The sequence below is a fragment of the Perca fluviatilis genome, chromosome 2 (assembly GCF_010015445.1).
Source record: "Perca fluviatilis chromosome 2, GENO_Pfluv_1.0, whole genome shotgun sequence".
Classification (NCBI taxonomy): domain Eukaryota; kingdom Metazoa; phylum Chordata; class Actinopteri; order Perciformes; family Percidae; genus Perca; species Perca fluviatilis.
This window is the reverse complement of record NC_053113.1, coordinates 4,366,340-4,394,291: the sequence shown is the minus strand read 5'-3', so window position 1 is coordinate 4,394,291 and position 27,952 is coordinate 4,366,340. Positions and strand designations below refer to the sequence as shown.

The 27,952-nt window shown below is 40.2% G+C and overlaps 2 protein-coding genes across 3 annotated transcripts in view; both read right to left on the bottom strand.

The window, feature by feature from the left end:
* LOC120570718 (NACHT, LRR and PYD domains-containing protein 12-like) overlaps positions 1 to 25,223 on the bottom strand; it is an 80,762-nt gene extending 55,539 nt beyond the window's left edge. Inside the window, exons 1-10 of one of the 2 annotated variants that reach the window (XM_039819208.1) lie at positions 24,955 to 25,223; positions 24,542 to 24,616; positions 7,654 to 7,891; positions 7,123 to 7,251; positions 5,351 to 5,467; positions 4,283 to 4,361; positions 3,907 to 4,120; positions 1,973 to 3,770; positions 1,709 to 1,882; positions 364 to 537 (exon numbers count right to left, since the gene is read on the bottom strand). In XM_039819208.1, coding sequence (XP_039675142.1) covers positions 364 to 537; positions 1,709 to 1,882; positions 1,973 to 3,770; positions 3,907 to 4,120; positions 4,283 to 4,361; positions 5,351 to 5,467; positions 7,123 to 7,251; positions 7,654 to 7,766 — 2,798 coding nt within the window. In that variant the 5' untranslated portion in view covers positions 7,767 to 7,891; positions 24,542 to 24,616; positions 24,955 to 25,223. Of the gene's footprint in view, positions 1 to 363; positions 538 to 1,708; positions 1,883 to 1,972; positions 3,771 to 3,906; positions 4,121 to 4,282; positions 4,362 to 5,350; positions 5,468 to 7,122; positions 7,252 to 7,653; positions 7,892 to 22,562; positions 22,717 to 23,023; positions 23,146 to 23,475; positions 23,726 to 24,541; positions 24,648 to 24,950 lie in introns of both variants that reach the window. The other variant, XR_005641110.1, reaches the window with a different exon arrangement.
* The window catches only part of LOC120571647 (protein NLRC3-like), a 615,005-nt gene that overhangs the window by 458,284 nt on the left and 128,769 nt on the right, over positions 1 to 27,952 (bottom strand). The gene's annotated exons all lie outside the window — the stretch shown is intronic.

Here is a 27,952-nt window from a genome sequence, read left to right as displayed (position 1 = left end):
GAGAAGAACTGCCTTCCTCTGAGATCAGACAGCCTGACAGACTGCAAACACATAGAACCACACACAGGAACCCTCTGTCAACACATGGAGCCATGTGGTAGTTTTATGTTTGTTTTTTCTCCAGGTACATTTTGGTTCAGATTTAGAATACACCGTTAAAATCATCTTATATTTATTTATTTAACAACAAAAGTAATCAATGAAAAATCATTATGGAAAGTAACTCTGAGTCTAGAAATTAATAATTATATAATTATTAACTACTGCCCAAGTTTATCGTATCAGCAGACGCAAAGCAGCTGTTTTATCAACTAAAGTTAGTCAGATTATAAATGGTCATCAGTTGAATGGGTTAATCCTGACCTGAGAGTCTCCAGTGTGCAGTGTGGACTCTTCAGTCCATCAGATATCAGCTTCCCTCCTGATTCCTGCAGGTCATTGTTACTCAGGTCCAGCTCTCTCAGACTAGAGGACTGGGAGCTGAGAACTGAGGACAGAGCTTCACAGCTTCTCGCTGACAGGTTACAGACACTCAGTCTGGAGAGACAACAGGAAGGACACAAGTTATTTAAATTTAACTCCCGTTGAAAGATAGTAGTGTATTTAATGATGAATGAATCACACTTACAGAGCTTTGTTGGAGGGACAGTAATGAAGAAGACAGATAACGATTGTGTTTAAATGTTAAGTCTGGACTTTTGGTGATAGAGAATGTAAAATCCATCCAATCTAAACAAGTTGGAAACATGATAACTAATTGTGACTGAATGAGTATTAAAAAGACATTCAGTATTTAAATTCCTAAGATTCCTAAGATTTAAAAAAAAAAATGCCATAGCCACATTTCATACTTGTGCTTTATGACATATTATAAATGAGAACAAAATGCTTTGGAAACATTAAAAGATTTCCGAATTGCTAAATTTTAAATCCTGACATGAGGAGGGCGGTTTAAATTGATTAAAGCTTAAAGTTTAGAGAAATGTCATGGAAGAAGACAAAAAACGATTGTGTTTCTATGTTGAGTCTGGTCTTTTGGTGATAGAGAATGTAAAATCCATTTTCTAAAGTTGGAAACATAACTGTGAGTGAATGAGGAGTAAAAAGACATCCAGTATTCAAATTCACATAAGATAAAAAAAAAAAAATGCCATAGCCACATTTCATACTTTGTGCTTTACGACATATTATTAATAGGAACAAAATCCTTTGGAAACGTTAAAAGATTTCAGAATTTTAAATCCTGAGATGTTTATATGTTGAGTCTAGACTTTTGGTGATAAAGTATATGAAATCCATTCTCAGCATGTTTACATATTTGGTGCCCTAATCTAAACAAGTTGGGAACATAATAATTAATCGTGACTAAATTAAGCAATATTACACGATAGGGTTTGATTCAACGTCATTTTTGGCACGACAGCGTGTGCTGTCATGATAATTTGAGTATGTTCTAAATGTCTAGCTGACCAATCAGGTTGTCTGGTCGGATCTACTTCTTGTATAATCAGAAATAAACAAACGTCTATTAATCAAAGTCACATAATATTAAAATAAAAAAAGATTTTTGGATCTCAGCCACAGTTCATATTTCATTCTTTATGAAGTGATTCTAAATCAGAATAAATACTTTGGAAAAATTCACATTTTTTGAATGTTTCCAAATTTTTTTCAATACTGTTTTTTTCAATATTGTTCTTGATCTGACCTGAGAGTGTCCAGTATGCAGTGTGGACTCTTCAGTCCATCAGAGATGAGTTTCCCTCCTGAATCCTGCAGGTCGTTGTTACTCAGGTCCAGCTCTCTCAGACTAGAGGACTGGGAGCTGAGAACTGAGGACAGAGCTTCACAGCTTTTCTCTGACAGGTTACATCCACTCAGTCTGGAGGGACAACAGGAAGGAAAGAAGTTATTATATTTAACTCCTGTTGAAAGATATCAGAGTATGTATTGATGGATAAATCCCACTTACAGAGCTTTGTTGGAGGCTTTGACCACTGGCAGCAGCCTCAGAAGAGCCTCCTCTGATGCAGAGTATTTCTTCAGGTCAAACACGTCCAGATCTTTTTCTGATGACAATAAAATGAATACCAGAGCTGACCACTGAGCAGGAGACAGTTTATCTGTGAAGAGGCTTCCTGATCTCAGGAACAGTTGGATCTCCTCCACTAGAGAACCATCATTCAGTTCATTCAGACAGTGGAACAGATTGATGCTTCTCTCTGTACATAGATCCTCACTAATCTTCATCTTGATGTACTTGACTGCTTTCTGATTGGTCTCTGAGCTACTCCCTGTCTGTGTCATCAGGCCTCGTAGGAGATTCTGATTGGTCTGCAGTGAAAGACCCAGGAGGAAGCGGAGGAACAAGTCCAGGTGTCCATTTGGACTCTGCAAGGCCTTGTCCACAGCACTCTGGTAGAAACGTGTTGATTTGTCCCAGAACACTTTAAACCTCAACGATGTTGTTTGTTCTTCTGACAGCAGGTTGAGTCCAGAGTTGATAAATGTCAGATGGACATGAAGAGCTGCCAGAAACTCCTGAACACTCAAATGGACGAAGGAGAACACATTGTCCTGGTACAGTCCTCTCTCCTCTTTAAAGATCTGTGTGAACACTCCTGAGTACACTGAGGCTGCTGTGATATTGATGCCACACTCCATCAGGTCTGATTCATAAAAGATCAGGTTGCCTTTCTGCAGCTGCTCAAAAGCCAGTTTTCCAAGAGACTTGATCATCTTCTTGCTCTCTGGACTCCAGTGATGGTCCGTCTCAGATGTTCTATCATACTTGATGTTCTTCACTTTGGACTGAACCACCAGGAAGTGGATGTACATCTCAGTCAGGGTTTTAGGCAGCTCTCCTCCCTCTCTGGTCTTCAACACGTCATCCAGAACTGTAGCAGTGATCCAGCAGAATACTGGGATGTGGCACATGATGTGGAGGCTTCGTGATGTCTTGATGTGGGAGATGATTCTGTTTTCCTGCTTCTTGTCTCTGCATCGCTTACTGAAGTACTCCTCCTTTTGTTGGTCAGTGAACCCTCTGACCTCTGTCACCATGTCAACACACTCAGCAGGGATCTGATTGGCTGCAGCAGGTCGTGTGGTTATCCAGAGGCGAGCAGAGGGAAGCAGTTTCCCCCTGATGAGGTTTGTGAGCAGCACACCCACTGAGGTGGACTCTGTAACATCAGTCAGGATCTCAGTGTTGTGGAAGTCCAGAGGAAATCGACACTCATCGAGACCGTCAAAGATGAACACAACCTGGAACTCTTCAAACCTGCAGATTCCTGCTTCTTTGGTTTCACTGAAGAAGTGATCAACAAGTTCCACCAAGCTGTACTTTTTCTCTTTCAGCACATTCAGCTCTCTGAAAGTGATTGGAAATATGAACTGGATGTCCTGGTTGGCTTTGCCTTCAGCCCACTCCAGAGTGAACTTCTGTGTTAAGACTGTTTTCCCAATGCCAGACACTCCCTTGGTCATCACTGTTCTGATTGGTTCATCTCTTCCAGGTGGGGCTTTAAAGATGTCTTCTCGTTTGACTTTTGTTTCAGGTCTGTCTGATTTTCTGGATGCTGTTTCAATCTGCCTGACCTCATGTTCATCATTGACCTCTGTAGTCCCTCCCTCCATGATGTAGATCTCTGTGAACATCTGATTCAGAAGGGTTGGGTTTCCTGCTTTAGCAATCCCCTCAAACACACACTGGAACTTCTTGTTTAGGTTAGTCTTGAGTTTATGCTTACAAACTCCAGCAGAACTTCCTGAATGAATACACAAAAAACAATCTCACTAAGCAATTTTGTAAAGAAAACAGGAACATATTTTGGTCCATCTCTGGAGACATTAGTAAACATCCCATTATTCAAGCAAGTTAAATCTTAAGAGAAATCCTCTTACTGCTCTGCAGACGCTCAGCCAGCTCCTCCTGCTTCATTCTCCTCAGGAAGTGCATTGTGATCTTCATAAGTGCCTCTCTGCTGCTCCTCTGCTCTTCATCCTCATCTTCATCCTCCCTCTGACTCTCTACGCATTCTGGGTAATCTGGATTCAGAACTTTATGGATCTTCTTCAGCTTGTTCTTCACAAAACTGACAATGTTCTCCTCCAGCAGCTGGAACAGAATATTATATGAATGACACAATCAAACTGAATTCATTAAATCAAACATCAGATACTTGTTGGACAGACTGACAATCCACTGTTCTGAAAAGTTCAGCATGGAGATGATTCTGAACAGAATATATGTAAAAGTAGTTGTTGTACATGTACAGACCATACATATGGAGTCCAGGTGTATTTGATGCTGCTGGACAGACTGACCACTGGGAACCTCTGAGCTCTCCTGGTCCTCTCTGTGGAGGAATCAGGAAGAATTAGCTCACATCTTGTCTGTCCACACAGAGACAAACACAAGGTGATTTGCTGTGACGTAAAGTGTTGATTACAACAGTGAATCAGATGATTTCCCCTGACATGAAAGTGTTGGTGGTACTGCTGATCCCACTGTGAATCAACAGAAAGAACTGAAGAAGTGAACAAGGGCGACAACACAGTCGGCCTGAAGTGCTCCTGAAGCATTAGACTGGTTCATGATGCCAGGAAGTCTGCACCTTCTGTGGTCATGGAGCCAAACATTTATAGGTAGAAGAAGTTTGGGGAGTCAACAGTGAAAAACCTTTTGCTGGCCTGAAAACGATTTTGCCAAACCATCAGCTTACTCAGGAGGGGGAAGCAGAGCTTAGATGGGCTGTTTGTAGTCGGGGAGAACTGCTGACATGGACTGAGGATACTGTTGGATGGTGGTTCCCTTTTTTTACTTCCCCTTATTGATTTCTGATATGACGTCCAACTAGCAAACCCACATTCAACATTTGGGAAGAATTTTGCGTTTTGACCAATTTGGGTCCAGGAAACTTTGGGGCAAAAAAATCTGGTTATGAACCCACTCACTGAAACTTGGCCTTCAGTGTCCAGACTCAAATGGCAGAAGTCTTCTCATGGCAAATAGTGTCCTGACCCAGGTGACACAAACACTTACCAAGGGTCGCTGGTTCTCCAGGGGGGATGTGCAAATGAAGTTACCCTGGAAGGGGAACTCTGAGGCGCATTCATCCCAACCATCACCCTGTTATTCCCAGCTGGACAAGAGCATTTGTGAAGAATTTAACCATTCATGATTTTTAGCCTACCCTATGGCTATGGGAGACTTAAAATGCTGTGAGATGTGAGAATATAAATATATGTGAAGAAAAAATATGCTGAAAATACATTTCAGAACTTCTCTGGAAACATACAAGTTGAAACATGAATCAGCAAAATTATAATATGATTAACAGCTTACCTCTTTTCAGCAGTGGGTTGCTTTCCTTTAAAGTCAATAAAGCGTTTTTGTGACCGGTCACTCTTGAAGGACACACAGCTGGGTTCAGGTTCAGCAGAGTCTGGTCTTTGATGGATCCTGTTATACAGACAGTAAGACCACCACCGATGGAAATTCACTTTTTATTATTCAGAAACAAAAACAGCTGGAGATACAAGGAGCAACTAAAACAAGAGTAACATAAAGAATTTCAATAAACTATACAAAAACTGGGTTAAAAAGCTAAAACACCAGAGAATATATTGGACTAAACCAGATCCAATATCTATCTATCAATAAATTGCAGGAATGTCTTTCTTTCTGTCTGTGTGTCTGTGTGTGTGTGTGTGTGTGTGTGTTTGTGTGTGTGTGTGTGTGTGGGTGTGTGTGTGTGTGTGGGTGTGTGGGTGTTAAGCGCATATGTTTCGAACCGTTAGTCCGATGGATTTCAAACTTGACAGGTGTCTTGCTACGGGAATGAGGAAGTCAATTGCCAAGTTTGACGTTTTATGGATTAGAAATGCAAAAGATATCATTAAATATATAAGTAAAAGAAGCACACATTGGCTTTTCTCGCTCTTGCCGCTGGCCACTCCCCCTCTTACACTGAGGACCAGAGACAGAGAGCAGCGGAGCTTTGGGAGCTAAAATCTGGCATACACCTCAGACCCTCAAAAATATGCAACGTAGCACAAGCCTACTTTGGACTGTCTTTGACTTTGAATGAACAAACGTCAATTCCAATTTAAGGACGTTTCAGAATCCCACTCATGCAAAGCACAACCCATCAAGTGCATACAGAGCGTGATGCCACTTATAGGCAAGCTATCTATCATATAAAGCCAGATGTAGGTCTATCTGTATATGTTTCTGTGTTTGGGGGGAAGGTAACCTGCACTTCAGCAGACACCATATGCAGAACGCTTTAGAACAGTGGGGGGACTCTTTTCCTGGTAATGTATTAAATTTGTTAACCCGACACGAGACAACACCATCTCTCTCTGTCTCTCTCTCTCTCTCTCTCGCGCGCGCACAAACACGGTCCGGTTCTGGTGGTTGATGAAGCAGTATGTGCTGATTAGCTCTCATAACGGGCCAGGTGGGTAGCCCACTGCCATGAATCCATGACGCTAATGTTTGATTACTCCACATTTTCATTGTGATATTGTGTGATTAGATTCTGCAGCAATCAGCAGCCTTCTCTGTCAGGTAAATATCTCTTTGATGCTATACTGTAGAAGTAGCCTACACTGTAAGTCAGTAGTAGGCTATACAGTGGAATTGCATATTAAGTGGTCTGGGGTCCTTCTGTAAGTACTTTTGGGGTACAATTTGGTTTTGATCAGAGGTGTATAGTCCAGGTGCCAGAAAGTAAAAATCCTGCCATGTTTTTGGATCTGCCTCTACATCTAGAACAGGTGTTTTCACTAACGAGCTCATCTACCTGGTAGAGGAGCTGGTTTAGTGATGGTTGGGACAGCTGCTGGACAGGATTTCTACTTTCTGGCACCTGGACTATACACCTCTGGTTTTGATGAATGCTACAAGCAGCAATACAACAGGCCAAGTAATCGCCCTTTCCAAACAGGCACATTTTCAGCGGGCACTGCACTAGTTTACCTAAAGTCAAGAGTTGAAGACTGGTTTAACTGACAACTTTCAGATGTGAGAATATAAATGGATGTGAAGAAGAAAAGATGCTAAAAATAAACTCCAAAAACATCTCTGGATAAATAATAATATTAACAGCTTACCTCCTTTCAGCAGAGGGTTGCTCTCCTTTAAAGTTAATATAGCGTTCATGTGACCAGTCGCTCTTAAAGGATACACAGCTGGGTTCAGGCTCAGGTTCAGGTTCAGGAGACTCTTGTCTCTTCTGGGTCCTGACAGAAAAACACATTTATTCAGGGTCAAATATTCAGGTAAAGTCTCCCGACACGAAATACAATATTATTATTAATATGTCTGTAGGCCTAATTATTAACAATTAAATGCCAATAATGCTTTACCTTCTGTCCAAAACTCAATAAAAATATCTTTTCAAATAAGAATAAAATAAAAAATCTAACATTTCAAAATGTTATCTAAACAGAAAGATATTTTGAGTGAGACAGGAAATTTTTTTGCAAAAATATTTACATTTCAGTCATCAGCTACAATAATTCCTTTCCACAAAAAATAAAACTTTATTTGAAGGAGTGTGCATGAGACTGACACAAAACCCAGATGAGACATAGTTCCATCCAATGAGACTCGTTCCAGTTTGCTGGATGTTCACAACTCACCTCAATCTTCTTCTTAACATTTCAATTTCCCTTTCCATCGCAATTCTCTCCTTCTGCCATTCAAGTCTCTCCATCAATCCTCTCTTCTCCATTTCAAGTAGCCTGTACTCCATTTCTGTTCTCCTCTCCCTTACAGGTCTTTTCTTAAAGTAGTGGTGGCTCCATGGACCGGTGGCTCTTCATGGACACACAGCTGGGTTCAGGTTCAGGTTCAGCAGGGTCTGGTCTCTGATGGGTCCTGTTAGAAAGAGAGGAAGACCACTTTTAATCTCCAGAAACAGAAGCTGCTGGAGAAACTAGAACCTATCAAGGAGGAAAGAAAGTCTGAATCTCTTCAATTAATGATTTCTGCTCTCTGCTCATCCTGCTCTGTCATTCATTATCTTTCTGGGAGAACAGGAACATTGGAAAGACTCCAGGACTATTGTCATCTTTCTGTCCTCTAATGGAGACAAGACTCCATTATGACAATCAATCTTAACTTTCTGTCCTGTGTAGACTGTAAAAAATTGGCCATGGAGACATGTCTACGCCTCCTCCACACATCACTACAACAGTAACAGAGGCACTTAGGTCACTACATTTTATTCTGAAAGGTTACAGAGGAAACAGTAGGAATAGAGTTCTGTTGTGTTTGACTTTACGCTGGTGGAGACGACGGTTTGTTTTCTGACAGCAGGAGAAAGAGAATAACTAGAGGCCATCTTAGAGAAAGGTTCAGATTTGTTGTTGTCAGTGTGTGTTTGTTCTTCCTTTGTCCCTTGAATGCAACACAAGGGACTTTCCACATGTCTATCGAGGTTAATAGTGCTTTTCACTGATTGGCCATGGGAAGTAAATATGTAATTTGATGATTTGATTATAAATGAGGGGCCTCATTTATAAAACTGTGCGTAGATTCTATTCTGAAAGATTTCATGCGCCAAAAAGTCATGAATTTTCGTACGAAAAAACTAAATTCTGGTTCATTAAACCTTGCGGCACACACGGGTACGCACTCTTCTCGTTACAAATATGGACATGCATTACATTATGCGGTCGTGCACAATCCTCACGCCCCTCCCAAGGTCGTCCCATATTTGTCCTAATAAAGTCCATGATAATCAACCAATGAATATTGAAGCCTTGTAAAGAAGCTCCTTGATGACCAATCATAAAACGGAAAAATGGGGAAAAAACCTGATTCCGTGATCATGAGATCGAGGTGTTCCTAACAGACGTAGAACATTGAAACATAATCCTGTTTAGAGGCCTTAACCCTTCTGTGGTGTTCATATTTTGGTTACACAGCCTTAATACTTAACAAATTTAGCTCAATTACCAACAATATATACATAATTTATGGTTCATATTTGCCATATACCCCTGTGAGATCACATTTATGATCATATATCAAACATTTTCGTTTTTTGTCAGAAAACAAGGAAATTCAATTATAAAAAAGGTAAAACATAGAAACAAGATTTTTGATCATTATTTGTTTTTATTTCTTAGAAGGTAATCAGAACAGGTTGCAGACAGACAACATTCCCACACACAAACACACACACACACTCAAACAGACACCTACAATCAGACATGCCCACATACAGATGCACACACACACACACACACACACACACACACATACAGACACACAGAGACACACACTACATTAAAAGTCGACAGAAACAAAATGAAACTATTAAAAGCCATTTTTGGTCTTCTCTACACTTTTCCACCCATCACAACTCTAGTGTTGGCTGCAATAAACACATAGGTTACCGACTTACATGTGAAAATATATTTTACTAAAAGTACTGTTTTTTAAAAGGAGTCTGGTGTGTTTAGCGCTAGCTACTTCATAGCTGTTTCTGGTAAACATAAAGGTCTTAAATAGGTTTTAAAAAGGTATATCTCTAAAAGGTTAAGACAATTAACACTTCACCATTAAAACAACACTGTATGTATTTAAAATTTAAGCAAATTATATATATATTGAATTCCTGAGGCTTGTGTCGCTAAACCCACCAGAATCCATGTAAATAATCAGTACTTTAAGCATCGTAAAACACAGTACATTACAAGTTGACAGAAACAAAATAAAAATATAAAAAGCCGTGTTTGGTCTTCTCTACAATTTTCCAACCATCACAACTCTAGTGTTGGTTGACATAAACACATTGGTTACCGATTTACATGTGAAAATATGTTGGCTCTATTCACGCTAAAAGTACTTTTGACCCGACGGAAATTTTAGAACAACAATTATATGCAGTCAAACTACCACACACGTGTACCACCGGGATACATTGGAACACATCGGAGAATATGCAGACCACTTTATTACAGACGCAATACTCCACACACTACGCAAGCTTTGCCTGCATGGAGACCAGCGGTGGTGCTCGATACCTCTGTCCGGTAAACGGACCTCATCAGCGGGGAGCGTTGAACGAGTGTGCCGGTGGAAAGCTAACGCTAGCCAGCCATCTGTTCACCAATCCTGCTTGCAAGTGTCCGCTCATTAAACAAACTGGACTACATCCAACTTCAACGAAACTCCCACGCGAGTTCAGAGACGGCTGTGCTGTGTTTTTGTTGTTGTGGAAATATTGCTGTGGACAATCCAGCCTGCTGTCATCGGGTAAGACTACTAGTGGAGGTGGGCTGTGTTACCCCGGACTGCCTGTTGCAGAAATGGGGTGATTTGTATCCAACTAACTGCTAACTGCTGGTGGAGTTTGTGACTGTAAAATGACGACAATTCTAGCTACGTCCCATGCAAATGTACGCTGTGTTTATACTTGATGTTTATACCACAGCCCACCAAGAGCTAATGCTAGTAGCTATGTGTTAGCCTTCATTTATGGCTTGGTTGAATTCTAATGTAGAATGCGGTCTGTTCTTTCTTGATAACAGACCGCTGCTAAGGATAACACACCGTTGCCATGCAAAAGCAGAGCATTGCCAGAGCATTTAAGCATCGTAAAACACACTACATTAAAAGTCAACAGAAACAAAATGAAACTATTAAAAGCCATTTTTGGTCTTCTCTACACTTTTCCTCCCATCACAACTCTAGTGTTGGCTGCAATAAACACATAGGTTACCGACTAACATGTGACAATATGTTGGCTCTATTCACGCTAAAAGTACTATTTTTTGAATGGAGTCTGGTGGGTTTAGCGCTAGCTACTTCATAGCTGTTTCTGGTAAACATAAAGGTCTTAAATAGGTTTTAAAAAGGTATATCTGTGAAGGGTTAAGACACTTAACGATTCAATGTTAAAACAGGCTCACGTCGCTAAACCCACCAGACTCCATGTAAATAAACAGTCATTTAAGCATCGCAAAACACACTTCATTCAAAGTCGACAGAAACGAAATAAAGCTATGAAAAGCAGTTTTTGGTCTTTTTTACACTTTTCCAACCATCACAACTCTATTGTTGGTTGAAGTAAACACATATGATTTACCGACTTACATGTGAAAATATGTTGTCTCTATGCTCGCTAAAAGTACTGTTTTTTTAATGGAGTCTGGTGTGTTTACCGCTACATATTTAGGGCCAGAGCGCCGACAGCGGCGAAGGCCCTATTGAAACTGAAGGAATTATTGTTTGTTCTTTCTATTCTTTTCCCGTCAAATGAATTGCCTTTTTGAGGGGCTTAACATATTCAAAAACTCACCAAATTTGGGGGTCGCATCAAGTCTGGTGAAAATTTACGTTTTTTTAAGGGTTTCGGGAATAGGCGCCCAAAAATGGCTCGCTAGCACCCCCTAGAAAGTTAATAAAATTGAGCCCCTGCAGTGGGTTTAACGTAGACTCACGAAATTTGGAACACCTATGTAACATGTCAAGACGTACAAAAAACTTCATTAGAGCCACACCCTAAAACCAACACGAAGTCCGCCATTTTGAACTGAAAGTTTGAAATTAGTGCGATTTTGGCCATTTCCAAATGTAGTACTTTAACGAACTCCTCCTAGAGATTTCATCCGATCAACTTCAAACTCGGTCTGTGCCATCTTAAGACGTTAAAGATGAAAAGTTGTTAAAAGAAAAACTTTTTGACATAGGGCGTGGCGGGGCGGCCATTTTGTGCGTTTCGCCGCCGAAACAGGAAGTGGGTGTAACTCGAGTGTACATTGTCCGATTACCTCGAAACTTTTCAGGATTCATAAGAGTCCAACCCTGAGGACAAATAAAGGGCGATATTTACTTAAAGTCATAGCGTCCCCCAGTGGCAACAGGAAGTAGGCCTAAAAGTCAAGGTGCTATACTTTAACAAACTCCTCCTAGAGATTTCATCCGATGGACTTCAAACTTGGTCTGTATCTTCTCAACACCTTAAAGATGAAAAGTTATTAAAAGAAAAACTTTTCGTCAAACGGTGTGGGCGTGGAGGCCATTTGAGTGTTTAGCGATGAACAAAGAAGTTGTTGTAACTTGAGTGTACGTTGTCGTATCTGCCCGAAATTTCTCAAGATTTACAAGGGTCCAGGCCTGAGGACACCTACAGGGCAAAATTGACTTTTGGTCATAGCGCCCCCCGCTGGCAACAGGAAATGCACCTTATATGACAAACATCATCCGATTTACATGAAACTTATAATGTGTGGTCTACATGTGATACTGAGCCGCCCCCTATACTTTAACCACGCCCACTTACTCAGGCCACGCCCCTTTCATAACATTTTAACCGTTTAAGGTAGAGTCTTGTGTGAGGTGTCACTGAACTCATCAGAGAGTTCCTTCTTCATTGGTGATGGTTTAGCCCTCCCCCTATGCTTAAGCCACGCCCCCTTTGATAACTAATGACCCATTTGATGTAGACTCTTGTGTGACGTATCATTGAACTCAGCAGAGACTTCCTTCTTCATTGGTGATGGTTTGGCCCGCCCCCTATGTTCAAGCCACGCCCCCTTTCACACAAGCTGACCGTTCTAAGGTAGAGTCTTGTGTGAGGTATCATTGAACTCAGCAGAGAGTTCCTTTTTAATTGGTAATGGTTTGACCTGCCCCTTTTCACAGCTAATGAACCGTATGACTTAGAGTCTTGTGTGAGGTATCGTTGAACTCAGCGGGGTGTTCCCTTTTTATAGTTGACGATTTTCGGCATCTGAGTGCCGCGCAAATACACGGTCGCAAGGAGCGGCATCCACCGATAACCCCAACGCGCGCAGAGGCGCAAGGGCCCATCCATCGCTGCTTGCAGCTTTAATTATTATTATAATTATTCATGTGACATTATTACTGTTATATTGCTGTATTACGATGCTGTTCATATTGTTGTTAGAAGTTTAATTAATATATTATGGCAGCTATTGATATAATTAGAAAAGGCTGATAAAATTTCAAATGTGTTTTAAAAAAGTCTGTTACAAAGGGCAATACATAGAATGCTGTACATTTCTATAGTTGACTAATGCATCAATTCATCCTTGAATTATTTTAGTTGATTCATTTTAATCAATAAATAATAAAGGATCATGTTTGTTCCTCTTCCATGTGCATTGATTGCATTTGGCATTCTTAGCACACAATTTGTGTTGTCCAGTAAACTGGGACTATAATTTGGGAGGATTGTACAATTTTTAAGAAAATGTCCTAATTGTACAATCCTCCCAAATTATAGTCTTAGTTCACTGGACCAATAACTATCTAGTGATGTAGGCTACTGTGCATACATGTCACAACAGGGACAGGACACCCCAATGGTTTTTGACCTTATATTTTGCTGGGGAAAATAACTGATGAATATACTCTGTTCCATTTTTACAATGTGCATGGAATTTATCACTTAATTATCTTTATAGTTTCTAGATTTTAGAGTCCAATTTCTTTAGTGTCTTTATTTTCTATGTCCATATATATGAGGGATAAAGGCATATATGTAGCGAAGGAAACTCGTCCTCTATAAAAAAAAGCATCACAGATAATATCGGACAGACTGAATGATAGTCTAAAAACATACATTTATGAACTACTGCTCTTAACTGAAACCACTTTCCATTAAAAGCGAGCAGTTGAAGTTAATATGACTTAGGAAATTTATGTTTTAGCCTATGAGAGAGAGGGAGGAACAGAGTGAAAGACATATTCACGCATCATATTCTAGTGTTATAGAAAATTGATCTTCATGGTAAATTTCCTGAGTAACATTATTTTCTGCTCACGTTTAAGTCAAAGAGTACTACTGTTAATTTGTGCAAATGATTAGTAGCCTAATCATTGAATGGAATGATTATGACGGTTTCGGTTCAGAGCAGTGGTCAGTTAATGTATATATTTAGGTTACTTACGCATTCAGGCGGTCCGTGATCGTCTGCCTCGCTTTCTCTCGCTGTTTCATTACAGCAGCCCTGTTTCTTTTCTTTTTATACAAATAATGTGTTTCACGTCATCCTACTTCCACGAAAAGCTGCTGCTCTCTACTCTGTATAATGTATGAATGTGTATTCTCCATTTTACCATCAGTCAATCAGTAAATCTGTGATTGACCTTGCGGTCTTTTGAGGAAAGCCGTGGACGCGCATCTATCTGAATTACTTACTTACTAGTCTCTCCTCCTCAGCCTGGCCTGGTCTTCGTGAAATACACCAAGCCAGGCTGCACAGATTAGACTAGGTCAAGCCTCGCTTTATCAGTTATCCTGGATTTATAAATTCTGCTTTTGTGAAACAGGCCCCTGGAGTCACCTGTCTTGTGTTTCCTCGTTACCTAGTTTATTTAGCCCCTGTTTCCTTTTTTCTGTTGTCAGATCATTTTGTGGCCTTGCCCTGTTAGTTTGTTTATGTTCATGTGTGTTTCCCTGTGTCAGCATGGTAGTTCCTTTTTTTTTTTACTTCTGTTTTTTGGATTCCCTTTTACCTCTTTTGGAATTGTCTTTTGCCTGTTGAAGCCTCATGACTCCCTTGGTTTATTTTTTTGTTTTTGTTCAATAAACCCTCGTGTCCAACCTTCTGCCTGCCTGCCTGCCCTCTCCCTGCGTTTTGGGTCCACATCTTCAGCCAATTGTAACAGACAAAGTATTTAAAACCTCCTCTGTAGTAGTTCATGTTACAACACGTAGATTTATATTCAACACAAGAGTCATCCAAACTTTCTCAGGAAATAAGAAGTGAAGTAGAAACATTATATTTAACTTTACAGAGCCAGTTGTTAAAGTATCAAACAGCAACTTACAGTTTCTCCCGCACACACACACACACACACACACACACACACACACACACACACACACACACACACAGCCTTTAGAAATGAGCTCAAACACTTTCATTATATATATAGTATATTTTATATATACAGTATATATATTTTAAACGCTACAGACGAGTTAAATTACCTTCAACTGGAGCTTCACACGGAGAGAAAAAGCTGCGTCAGAAACTCTGTAAAGTGGAAATAAACTTTAAGGAGGAAACAAGAGGAAACGCCCAGAGAGGCACAGCATCAAACTAACCCAAAGTCCCCAGTTTGTGTTCATCTCTGAGCTGGTGATGATGTCATGGCGCCCTCTGGTGACATCAGAAGGAACTACAAGCAGAGCTCCACCAAACATATTCACACATTAAAACATGTTGACAGATTTTATTAGTTTCATTTAGTTTCAGACAATTTAATTCTTTAACTCGTGCAATCCCAAACGGTTTAATTATACTAAAGTAAAAAGTAAGTAAAATTTATTTGTATAGCACATTTCACAGATAAAAATCACAAAGTGCTTCACAACAAATGGATGGATACACAACATTCATACATTACAGTACATAAACAAAATAAGCAGAAAAACACATAAAAACCGGCATAACCACACTATGGTCTAATTAAACGCCTCTTTGAAAAGAAGAGTTTTCAACTCAGTTTTAAAATTTGTAACTGAGTCCAAACAGCGTACGGAAGGAGGCAATGCGTTCCACAGCCTTGGTGCCACAGCTAGAAACAAACGGTCCCCTCTAGTTTTAAAAAGTGTACGGGGGGCAACTAAAAATCTCTGACCTGTTGATCTCAGACTACGTGAGGACGTACGCAGCTGTATTAGGTCAGAGATGTATGGGGGCACCTAACCTTGTAAGGCTCTAAAAGTTAGAACCAAAATTTTGAAGTGTATCTTAAATTTCACTGGTAACCAATGAAGTGAAGCTAAAACCGGAGTGATGTGTGCCCTTTTACTAGTGTGGGTTAAGAGCCTAGCAGCGGAATTTTGGACCGTCTGGAGGCGACAAAGATCTTTCTTATCAAGACAAATAAAAAGACTGTTGCAATAGTTTAAACGAGATGAAATAAATGCATGAATAAACATTTCCAATTCGGCCGTTGCCACCAAGGCTCCAATGAGTTGCTTCGAGTGTTTCTCCAGAGATATGGCAGGATCAAAAACAACACCTAAGCTCCTGAGATTCGGCTGAACAGACGAGCCTAAGTCACCGAGATGCTGTTTTATCTGAGAGATGCTCTGCTCAGGGGCAATGATTAGTGTTTCAGTCTTAGCTGATTTCACCAGTAAAAAGTTATCATTTAACCACTGCTTAATCCCACTCAGACAGTTGAGTAAGGATGACAGTTTATATAAATCAGTAGGCTTAAAAGAGCAGTATAACTGAATGTCATCTGCATACAAGTGATAAGAAACATCCTTAAACTGGCCGATATGTCCTAGAGGGCGTATATACAAAAGGAAAAGAATCGGTCCCAGGACAGAACCCTGAGGAACACCACTCGATAGACCTGCAGTGTCTGACATGATCTGATTTATAAAAACACTAAAACTTCTACCGGTAAGGTAAGACGAAAACGATTTTAGTAATAGATCCTGAAGTTTATTAATCTATCTATCTATCTATTTATTAAAATATTGCAATCAATAGTGTCGAAGGCAGATGTAAGGTCTAATAAAACTAACACTGTATGCTTTCCACAATCTGCTGACATCAAAATATCACTCGAAACTTTAACTAGTGCAGTTTCCATAGAATGTTTTTTACGGAAACCTGACTGATATTTGTCAAAAATATTGTTTATCTCTAAGAAAGTAGTAAGCTGCTCTGCTACCACTTTCTCTAGAATCTTAGCCATAAAAGGGAGTTTTGATATACAGTACAGGCCAAAAGTTTGGACACACTTTCTCATTCAATGCGTTTCCTTTTTAATTTCATGACTATTTACATTGTATATTCTCACTGAAGGCATCAAAACTATGAATGAACACACATGGAATTATGTACTTAACAAAAAAGTGTGAAATAACTGAAAACATGTCTTTTATTTTAGATTCTTCAAAGTAGCCACCCTTTGCTTTTTTATTAATAAGGGAAAAAATTGACACATTGAATGAGAAGGTGTGTCCAAACCTTTGGCCTGGACTGTACATATATATATATATATATATATATATATATATGTATATTTTGTTTGTGTGTGTGTGTGTGTATCGTACCTGTGTGTGTGTGTCGTACCTGTATGTTTGTGTCTGTGTGTGTGTGTGTGTGTGTGTGTTGTACCAGGGATGTAACATTACTCCAATGAGGATCTTGCTCGTAATTTTACTTCTCTGCTGACTGTAACACTTACTTATGTACTAGACTGCTCTGATTGGAGGGTTTCTCACACTGCAGCTCCACCTGGAAGACCTCTGGGACACGGAGACATCTAATCGTGTGTAAAAGTTAAACAGAAAGACCACAAACACTCTCGCAGTAACTTTATGCTTTTATTGTGAAAAGAGACAGAACTCAAAACTAAACAGGACACAAGTCAACGGCATTTCTACAATTTCATGATCACAGCTTCAATCTTTAAAGGACTGGAAGTGGAACAAGTTTACAATGTTCACGAGGAATCTGTTCAATCATTCTGAATTATTTCATACAAAATTCATTCATTAGTTTATAACAATAAGCTGAAATATTTCTGTAAGTGTGATCCTGTACAGACTCAACTGATCAGCAGTGAGAAACAGGAGGAGACTCTCTATCCTACACAGAACACAGAGACACTGAGGAACCAGGAAACCAGAACCAGAACCCAGGATAGAGAGGCTGAGTGAATGTGGTGTTGAAGGTGTGGAGGTGGATCAGTGAGTCAGAGGAGACTGTGTAGAAGGACAGAGAGCCAGCAGGACAGTCCACATACACTGCTACTCTACCAGAGACAGAGGAGGAGGAGATGTCTGCTACTCTACCAGAGACAGAGGAGGAGGAGATGTCTGCTACTCTACCAGAGACAGAGGAGGAGGAGATGGATGTTTCTCTCTTATTGTGCCTGACAGAGTAACCATCATCATAGCAGATCAGACTCCAGGACTGATCATTACATCCAAACAAACAGTCAGCACTGTCTCCTCTCCTGCTGATTCCTCTGTAACTCACTGATATATTAATCCCTCCTCTCCTCTCGACCTCCCAGTAACAGCGACCAGTCAGACCATCTCTACACAGCAGCTGAGGCCAGTCAAACCTCTCTGGATGATCAGGATATGGCTGATACTCCTCCACACATGTCACCTTCCTGTTGTTGTCAGACAGTTTGAGTTTTCTGTTCACTGTGTTTGTGTCCAGTGTGAGTTCACAGGAATCTGACGGAGAGAACGAGACACAACGCAGCTGCAGTTATTAACCAATCAGCACTTAGATGATGACATCAGAGGGTTGAATGAATTCAATTCAATTCAATTCAGTTTTATTTATAGTATCAAATCATAACATAAGTTATCTCGATACACTTTACAGATAGAGTAGGTCTAGACCACACTCTATAATTTACAAAGCCCCAACAATTCCAACAATTACAGTAATTCCCTGAAGAGCAAGCAGTGCAACAGTGGCGAGGAAAAACTCCCTTTTGGGAAGAAACCTCGGACAGACCCAGGCTCTTGGTAGGCGGTGTCTGACGGGCCGGTTGGGGGTGTGATGAACAGTGGCAGTAATAGTCACATTAATAATGGAACAGTGACTGGATGTAGCGGGAAGCTGCAGGGTTCAGCAGGAAGCAGCAGGACGCAGCATGACATTGCAGGGCACCGCTGAGCTCAGCAGGGAGTGCAGCAGGACCACGGCGACAGCTGGAACCAGGATCTTGGTGCCAACGTTCTCCAAGGAAATACGCTGGGGGAAAAAACATAAGGACTCCGGGGAATAAAACTCCCCAGAAGCTAGGATTAGTAACAAGCATTTCTGGGACGGGATACACACAAATAGTAATAGTAATAGTAATAGAAAGGGAGAGGAGAGAGCAGCTCGGTGTATCAAAGGAAGGAAGTCCCCCGGCAGTCTAGAACTATAACAGCGTAACTATTACAGCGTAACTAAGAGAGACAGGTCATAAGGAGAGGTAGCTTTTTCGGGCTTAGAACTCTCCCCCTGCCGGATCGGGCCTGGCTGGCCTGCCTCCCTCTACTTTGTTATGTATTATTAATCTAACAATTATGAAGAGAAGCAGTTGGGCCAGTTAGGTGAACACTGCAACTTTTTAAGTTCATTCTTGAAAGCGATTACAGTTTCTGCCCCCGAACCCAGATCGGGAGCTGGTTCCATAGGAGAGGAGCCTGATAACTGAAGGCTCTGGCTCCCATTCTACTTTTAGCGGGAGCGCAGTGCTCTAGTGGGACAATAGGGTATTAGGAGCTCTTCTAGATATGATGGTGCTAGACCATTTAGAGCTTTGTAGGTCAAGAGAAGGATTTTAAACTCAATCCTGGATTCAACAGGAAGCCAGTGCAGAGAAGCTAATACAGGAGAAATATGATCTCTTTTCTGCAGCATTCTGGATCAGCTGGAGAGTCTTAAGGGACTTATTTGAGCAACCTGACATTAGGGAATTACAATAGTCCAGTCTAGACGTAACAAATGCATGGACTAGTTTTTCAGCGTAGTTTTGAGACAGGATATTCCAAATTTTGGCAAAGTTACGAAGATGAAAAAAGGCTGTTCTTGAGGTTTGTTTTAGATTGGCATTAAAGGATATATCCTGATCAAAAATAACTCCTAAATTTCTGACAGTAGTGCTGGAGGCCAGGGCAATACCATCCAGAGTAGATATGTCTTTAGATAATGAGGTTCTGAGGTGTTTAGGTCCCAGTACAATAACTTCAATTTTGTTAGGGTTTAACATCAGAAAATTATAGGTCATCCGGGATTTTATATCTTTAATGCACACTTGAAATTTAGCTAGCTGACTGGTTTCGTCTGGTTTGATTGACAAGTATAATTGGGTGTCATCTGCATAACAGTGAAAGTTAATTGAGTGTTTCCTAATAATATTGCCTAGAGGAAGCATATATAGGGAGAATAGAATTGGTCCAAGCACTGAGCCTTGAGGAACCCCATGGCTAACTTTAGCGTACTTGGAGGATTTATCATAAACATTAACAAATTGAGGTCGATCAGAGAAATAGGACTTAAACCAGCTTAGAGCAATTCCTTTAATGCCAACCAAGTGTTCCAATCTCTGTAACAGGATTGAATGGTCAATAGTGTCAAATGCAGCACTAAGATCTAGTAAAACAAGAATGGAGACAAGTCCTTTGTCTGCAGCAGTTAAAAGGTCGTTAGTAATTTTCACCAGTGCCGTCTCTGTGCTATGATTCTTTCTAAATCCAGATTGAAAGTCATCAAATAAACTATTGCTATGTAGAAAATCACATAACTGATTAGCAACCACCTTCTCAAGGATCTTGGATAGAAAGGGAAGGTTAGATATAGGTCTATAGTTTGCTAAGACCTCAGGATCGAGGGTGGGTTTTTTCAGAAGAGGTTTTATCACAGCTACTTTAAATGACTGCGGTACATAACCTGTTAATAAGGACATATTGATCATATCTAGTAATGAAGTGTTTACCACGTGTAACGCTTCTTTGAGTAATCTCGTTGGGATGGGGTCTAAGAGACAGGTAGATGGCTTAGCTGAGAATATCTTTAACATTAATTGTTGAAGGTCTATAGGATAAAAGCAGTCTAAGTATATGTCGGGACTAGTCGTTATTTCTAGCGACTCTGTGTTTAAAGGTGAACCGTTAGAAGTTGAGGGCAAAAGGTGACGGATTTTATCTCTAATTGTTGTAATTTTATCATTAAAGAAGCTCATGAAGTCATCACTACTCAGAGCTAGAGGAATAGATGGCTCAGTAGAGCTGTGGCTATCTGTCAGCCTGGCTACAGTGCTGAAAAGAAACCTTGGGTTGTTATTGTTTTCTTCTATTAGTGATGAGTAATAGTCTGATCTGGCCTTTCTTAGGGCCTTCCTATAGGTTTTGAGACTTTTTGCCAATCCAAACGGGATTCTTCCACTTTTGTGGGCCTACACTTACATCTCGAGGTTTCGCGAGATTTGTTTTAATTGCGAGAGTTTGGGAGTTATACCAAGGTGCTAATTTCCTTTGCTTCATCATCTTCTTTTTCAGGGGAGCGACGGAGTCTAAGGTCGTCCGTAGGCAAGTCGTAGCACCGTCTACAAATGTATCAATTTGAGAGGGACTGAGGTTAACATAGAGGTCCTCTGTTATGTTAAGGCATGACATAGAGTTGAATGCTGTTGGAATATCTTCTTTAAATTTAGCTATAGCCCTGTCAGATAGGCATCTGGTGTAGAAGCTTTTATCTAATTTAATATAGTCAGGTAGTAAAAATTCGAAAGTGATTAAAGAATGATCTGATAATACCAAATTCTCTGCGGAAATATTATTAAATCCTCAATTTCAATACCATATGCCAGCACAAGGTCGAGGGTGTGGTTAAAACAGTAGCGTCACTTGTGCACACTCTGACTGAAACCGATTGAATCCAGTAATAAGTTGAAAAAGCAGTACTAAGGCTATCATTGTCAACGTCCACATGGATATTAAAATCACCTACAATAAGTACTTGGTCTTGATTAAAGGACTAAACATTATAAAAACTCAGAGAATTCAGATAAAAATTCAGAATAACGACCCTGGAGCCCTGTGTAAATAACAACTAATATAATTGGCTGTAATGTTTTCCATTTCGGATGTCGAAGATTAAGAACAAGACTTTCAAAGGAGCTATAATTTAATTTAGGTTTAGGAGTAATTAACAGGCTTGCATCAAAGATGGCTGCAACTCCCCCTCCTCGGCCTGAGCCTCTAGGAATTTGAGTATTAATATGACTGGGAGATGTGGCTTCATTTAGACTAACATAGTCTTCATGGCCCAGCCAGGTTTCAGTAAGACAAAATAAGTCAATGTTATTATCTGATATCAACTCGTTTACCAATAATGCTTTAGAAGACAGAGATCTAATATTTAATAGTCCACATCTAATTTTCTTATTTTGTTCTATCGTTGCAGTCGTTTTAATTCCAATTAGGTTGTTAAGTATAGCGTATCTTTTGTTTACCTTTGATTTAACCGATCTGAGTCGGGGAACAGACACCGTGGTTATTAGACTATGAGTGGGCGACTGCTCCAACGGAAGCACAGAGGGGCGCGTAGCACTGCACCTCTGATTACTAATATCAAACTTGGGTTGTCATGGTTTATGTCTGATAAACTCGGTCAAATTTTTTGTAATGAGAGCGGCTCCGTCCCAGGTGGGATGAATGCCGTCTCTCTCCATCAGACCAGGCTTTCCCCAGAATGCCCCCCAGTTATTCACATAGCCCACATCATTAGCTGGGCACCACCCCGACAACCAGCGGTGGAAGGATGACGTACAGCTGTACATTTCATCATTGGTCAGGTTTGGCAGGGGTCCAGAGAAAACTACTGAGTCCGACATTGTCTTTGCGTATGCACAAAGTGACTCAACATTCAATTTAGTGATCTCCGATTTACGACCATTACCCCCTACGTGAAGTATGATCTTACTGTATTTACGTTTTTTTTTTTTTTTTTTTTTTTTTTCTTGATGAGTGATGTCACAGTTTGATTAATGAAATTAAAAACACACTTACATCTCAATGGACCTGGTGTCAACCATCTGACTCTAGCAGGCTCATTTGTTCACTGTCGGTTTGCGTCCACTGAGTGTTCTGTTTTTGTCGCTGACCGACTCAGATTGTTGTTCTGGGTGTCTGACGGCATTACGGAGGGGCTCCCTACAGAGATACACCTTTCTTCCTGTCAAAAAGGCAATTCATTTGACGGGAAAATAATTCCTTCAGTTTCAATAGGGCCTTCACCGCTGTCGGCGCTCGGGCCCTAATTAAAACAAGATTAACAAAAAACTGGGTTAAAAAGCTGAAACACCAGAGAATTTGTTGGACCAAACCAGATTCAATATTTACCTAAAGTCAAGAGTTGAAGACTGGTTTAACTGGACAACTTTCAGATGTGAGAATATAAATATATGTGAAGAGGAAAGATCTCCGGATACATAAAAGTTAAAACATGATTCAATAATATTATAATATTATTACCAGCTTACCTCTGTCAGCAAAAGGTTGTTGACTTTTAAAGGAAATAAAGCGACCATGTGACCGGTCACTCTTAAAGGACACACAGCTGGGTTCAGGTTCAGGTTCAGGAGACTCTGGTCTTTGATGGGTCCTGATAGAAAAACACATTTATTCAGGGTCACATGTTCAGGTAAACTCTCCGTGAATAAAATATAATATTAATATGAATATGTATGTAGGTCTGACTGTTAACAATTAAATGCCAATGTTGTCTAAACAGAAAGATATTTTGAGTAAGACAGGAAATTATTTTGCAAAGCTAATCTCATTTCAGTCATCAACTACAATGATTCCTTTCCACAAAATAACAAAAAAAACTTTATTTGAAGGAGTGTGCACGAGACTGACACAAAACAACCCAGACGGGACATAGTTCCATCCAATGAGACTCGCTCCAGTTTGCTGGATGTTCAAAACTCACCTCAATCTTCTTCTTAACATTTTAATTTCACTTTTCATTGCAATTCGCTCCTTCTGCCATTCAAGTCTCTCCATCAATCCTCTCTCCTCCATTTCAAGTAGGATCTCCTCTATTTCTATTCTCCTCTCCCTTACAGGTCTTTTCTTAAAGTAGTGGTGGCTCCATGGACCGGTGACTCTTCATGGACCCACAGCTGGGTTCAGGTTCAGGTACAGGTTCAGGTTCAGCAGGGTCTGGTCTCTGATGGGTCCTGTTAGAAAGAGAGGAAGACCACTTTTTAATCTCCAGAAACAGAAGCTGCTGGAGAAACTAGAAGCTATCCAGCAGAACATAAAGTATATAAAGTATGAATCTCTTCACTGGATGATTTCTGCTCTCTGCTCATCCTGCTCTGTCATTAATTATCTTTCTTGGAGAACAGGAACATTGGAAAGACTCCAGGACTAATGTCATCTTTCTGTCCTCTAATGGAGACAAGACTCCATTTTGACAATCAGTCTCACCTTTCTGTCCTGAGCATCCTCCTCCACACATCACTACAACAGTAACAGAGGTATTTAGCTCACTACATTTTATTCTGAAAGGTTCCAGAGGAAACAGTAGAGTCCTGTTGTGTCTGACTTTACGCTGGTGGAGACGACGGTTTGTTTTCTGACAGCAGGAGAAAGGAAATAACTAGAGGCCATCTTATGATGGATTCACACCGGCCGAATCAAGACAGGGGCTTAAAGTTGGCCACTCCTACTTCCTCCCCCCTTGCTCAGACCCCACCCATCTTCAAACTCAGCCTTCATTTAGATCTCAGCTACACAGCTGTAAAGTTTCCTGACTGCAGCCTCACGGTTGTGACAGACAGACGTATAAACACCTGGCAAAGTATTTAAAACCTCCTCTGTAGTAGTTCATGTTACAACATGGAGATTTATCTTCAACACAAGAGTCGTCCAAACTTTCTCAGGAAATAAGAAGTGAAGTAGAAACATTATATTTAACTTTACAGAGCCAGAAACTAACCCTGAAGAGACCAAAGACTAACGTGTTGTTAAAGTATCAAACAGCAACTTACAGTTTCTTCAAACAGTCCAAAGAGTTGACGGAGAAGAACTCAGGTGAGTTGTTTCCTGATGAGTCACAGCCACACCTGTCAGGAAGCAGATTTTCACGAATAACGTCTGTGTAGGTTACACGCACACACACACACACACACACACACACACACACACACACAGACACACACACACACACACAGACACACACACTATGTTTAACTTTCTCTGAAACTTAACGTAATGTAAACGGTGCCAGATGATGTTTAGAGAGTTTAAATTAAAGAATATTTTAAACGTTACAGACGAGTTAAATTACCGACCACCTTGTTTTCCCAGATTATCTAGACATGATTGTTCATATTTCCAGTTCTAGTTTGAATTTAAAAATTAAAATCAATATTCACAAATAAAAAGTGAAAGACTTACGTACTGGACTGCTCTGATTGGAGGGTTTCTCACGCTGCAGCTCCACCTGGAAGACCTCTGGGACACCGAGACATCTTATCGTGTGTGTCGACTGAAACCTTTGTCTCTGACAGCAAAACAACAAACCTGTTTCAGCTTCATCAGGAGGAGGAGGAGGAGGAGGAGGAGGAGGAGACAGAAAGAATCCTGTAGAACCAGAAACACTGTGACAACAGAGATCAGAGGAGCAGTAACACTTTATAACAACCAGCAGTGATGAACAGGAAATCAAACTTCAGTTAAAAGTTATTTTAACTGTTAACAAACAACGACATGATGAATTGTAATGTTACTGATTATTAGTAATGTTGTCTTTTGTTATTTTAGAGAGAAATACCAAAATAAAGAACAATCAAACTAACCCAAAGTCCCCAGTTAGTTTTCATCTCTGAGCTGGAACTACAAGCTGAGCTACACCAAACATATTCACACATTACAGTTTTTTCCGATTGCTAAACGACAGTGGGCACAACTGGAGTCACATGTGCAAAACTCTAACTACAGTCTGCACTACCACCAGTCACCTGAGCTAAACAGTTCACATCAGCTGCAAAACAGGCTCAGTGCAGCCAAACACTATGAACAGGCCTCACTGAGATAACACACACTGTCACTCAGAACACACTGAGGGTAAAAACACTAGCATCAAGCATAAATACAGAAAATACAAACTTTTTCATCTTTACAGTTTGAACAATTTGAGTGACTTGACACTACTCAACAGTTTATTTAAGGAAAAATATAGATTGTACAGCATACCAATTTTTACATAAGGTAAAAAAGAAGGAATGAAAATCAGCAGATTTCTTCAATAAAGTATTTTGTCTCTAGTAATTTATGGAATTACTGGGGAAAAAAACTAAAGGTACATAACAGTACCAACGAATAGTGTGACTAATCCTGCCTCTCTCCAGCAACATGTGGCAAGTTTTCTTCATCACATTGGATGTATGCATTATCTCTAAATACAAATTACTGTAATGTGGTGTTTCTATTGCTTTCACCTCCATTACTTTCTGAAAAACAGTAAAAACGCAGTTTTACTATAGTAAAGATATAGTGTTTTTCACTTTTTTTATAGCTGCGTACATAACCTCAGACATCTTACCTGGACATGTTGGTATCTTTGCTCTTTTACCCGTTTCTCTCAAACGGTACAGTGTATGATTGTTTCATTCTTATTTGGTGTTTGTATACAAAAAAAGACTTTCTGAGCTTTCTCTGTATAAATACCATATATGTTCACTAACTAGTCTAAAATAAGACACCTGCTTAGGCTTTCAGCTAAAATTGCAATCAGCAGTGTTTGATAGGCACCAGACTGAAATCTATTCTGTTTTGAATGTGTGGTTAACAGTTTTGACAGCAGTGTGTTAGCATCTGAACAAAGTGCTGTAAATCTACAGTGTTGTGCACGTTGTGGTTAAAGTCGTGGGATAAGTGTGTAGAGTTTAGAAATCTGTGTTCAAGCAATGAAAAATGAACTAGAGTTTGGTCCACATGAACTGCTGCTGTGCAGACTGGAGTTAGAGTTTTGCACATGTGACTCCAGTTGTGCCCACTGTCGTTTAGCAATCGAAAAAAACTGTAAAACAGAACAGAGAGAGGTCAAAGGTCACGGAGCTCAGAGGAACAACACGCTGATTACATCACCAAGCAGGAAGGTGTGTGTTTGTGTGTGTGTGTCTGTGTGTGTGTGTGTGTGTGTGTATCGTTACCGGGGGTACACGTACCGCAATGTGTTCTTTTGCTTCTCTGCTGAAACACTTCAAACGAGCACAAATCCGCCCGGTCAGTCGTTACATGTGATGTGGAACAGAGCTAGCTATGCTTAGCTTACATTTGGACTGCTCTGATTGGAGGGTTCCTCACGCTGCAGCTCCACCTGGAAGACCTCTGGGACACCGAGACATCTTATCGTGAGTAAAAGTTAAACAGAAAGACCAAAAACACTCTCACGGTAACTTTATGCTTTTATTGTGAAAAGAGACAGAACTCAAAACTAAACATGACACAAGTCAACGGCATTTCTACAATTTCATGATCACAGCTTCCATCTTTAAAGGACAGGAAGTGGAACAAGTTTACAATGTTCACCAGGAATCTGTTCAATCATTCTGAATTATTTCATACAAAGTTCATTCATTAGTTCATAACAATATCCTGAAATATTTCTGTAGGTGGATCCTGTACAGCAGCCAACGCCGAACCGAGGGCCCGTGGGCACATCCTCCCACCAAAGCTTTTAGTCTGGCGCCCGCAGAATAATCACGCAATTCACAAAATGTAAAGAGGAAAAAATGTCGTTTATTATTTTCCATTTCTCTGTCTCCCCCTCTGGTTCAACGCGCTGTTTTACCAAACACAGCTCTACTCTCTGCTAATGGAGAATTTTTACAAATAAACTAAAAAGTAAAGCTTCGTCGCTAGTCTAACTGCATCTTAGTTTGGCAACGTGAATGACGCGACCGGGTATGTTCCGAGTTCTTCATTCTTGATGATGATGATGATGTTGTATTATTTTGCAACAGCATCTTTCTTCGCCAAAATGAGGCATACATGACGAGAGCTCAGCCTGCTTATCGGTCCATTCACCATTAAAGCTGGGCTTTTCTACCTCCTTTTACAGTGACATGTTTACCTGACAACAGCTGTTTCTTTCTGCTAGCATTTTCCACCAATCAGGACGCTGCATACTACAATAATGTTTCCATAACGACAGATTCTTTAACCATCACCCTCAGTGAACTGCCTCCGAGTCTGAGATCATTTTCTAGTTAAAGAGCCAGTTATCATTAAGGAGTTTCCATGTTTTAGGGGTTTCACACCTAATACATGTACAAAAACAATAGTATTAATTCAGTAAGAAAGTGAACATTTCTAACAAGAATAGACTTTATTAGGAATAAATTAATTTTATTTTCTTTTTATTTGAAAGTCCGGCCTCCTCCACAGTGTCTGCT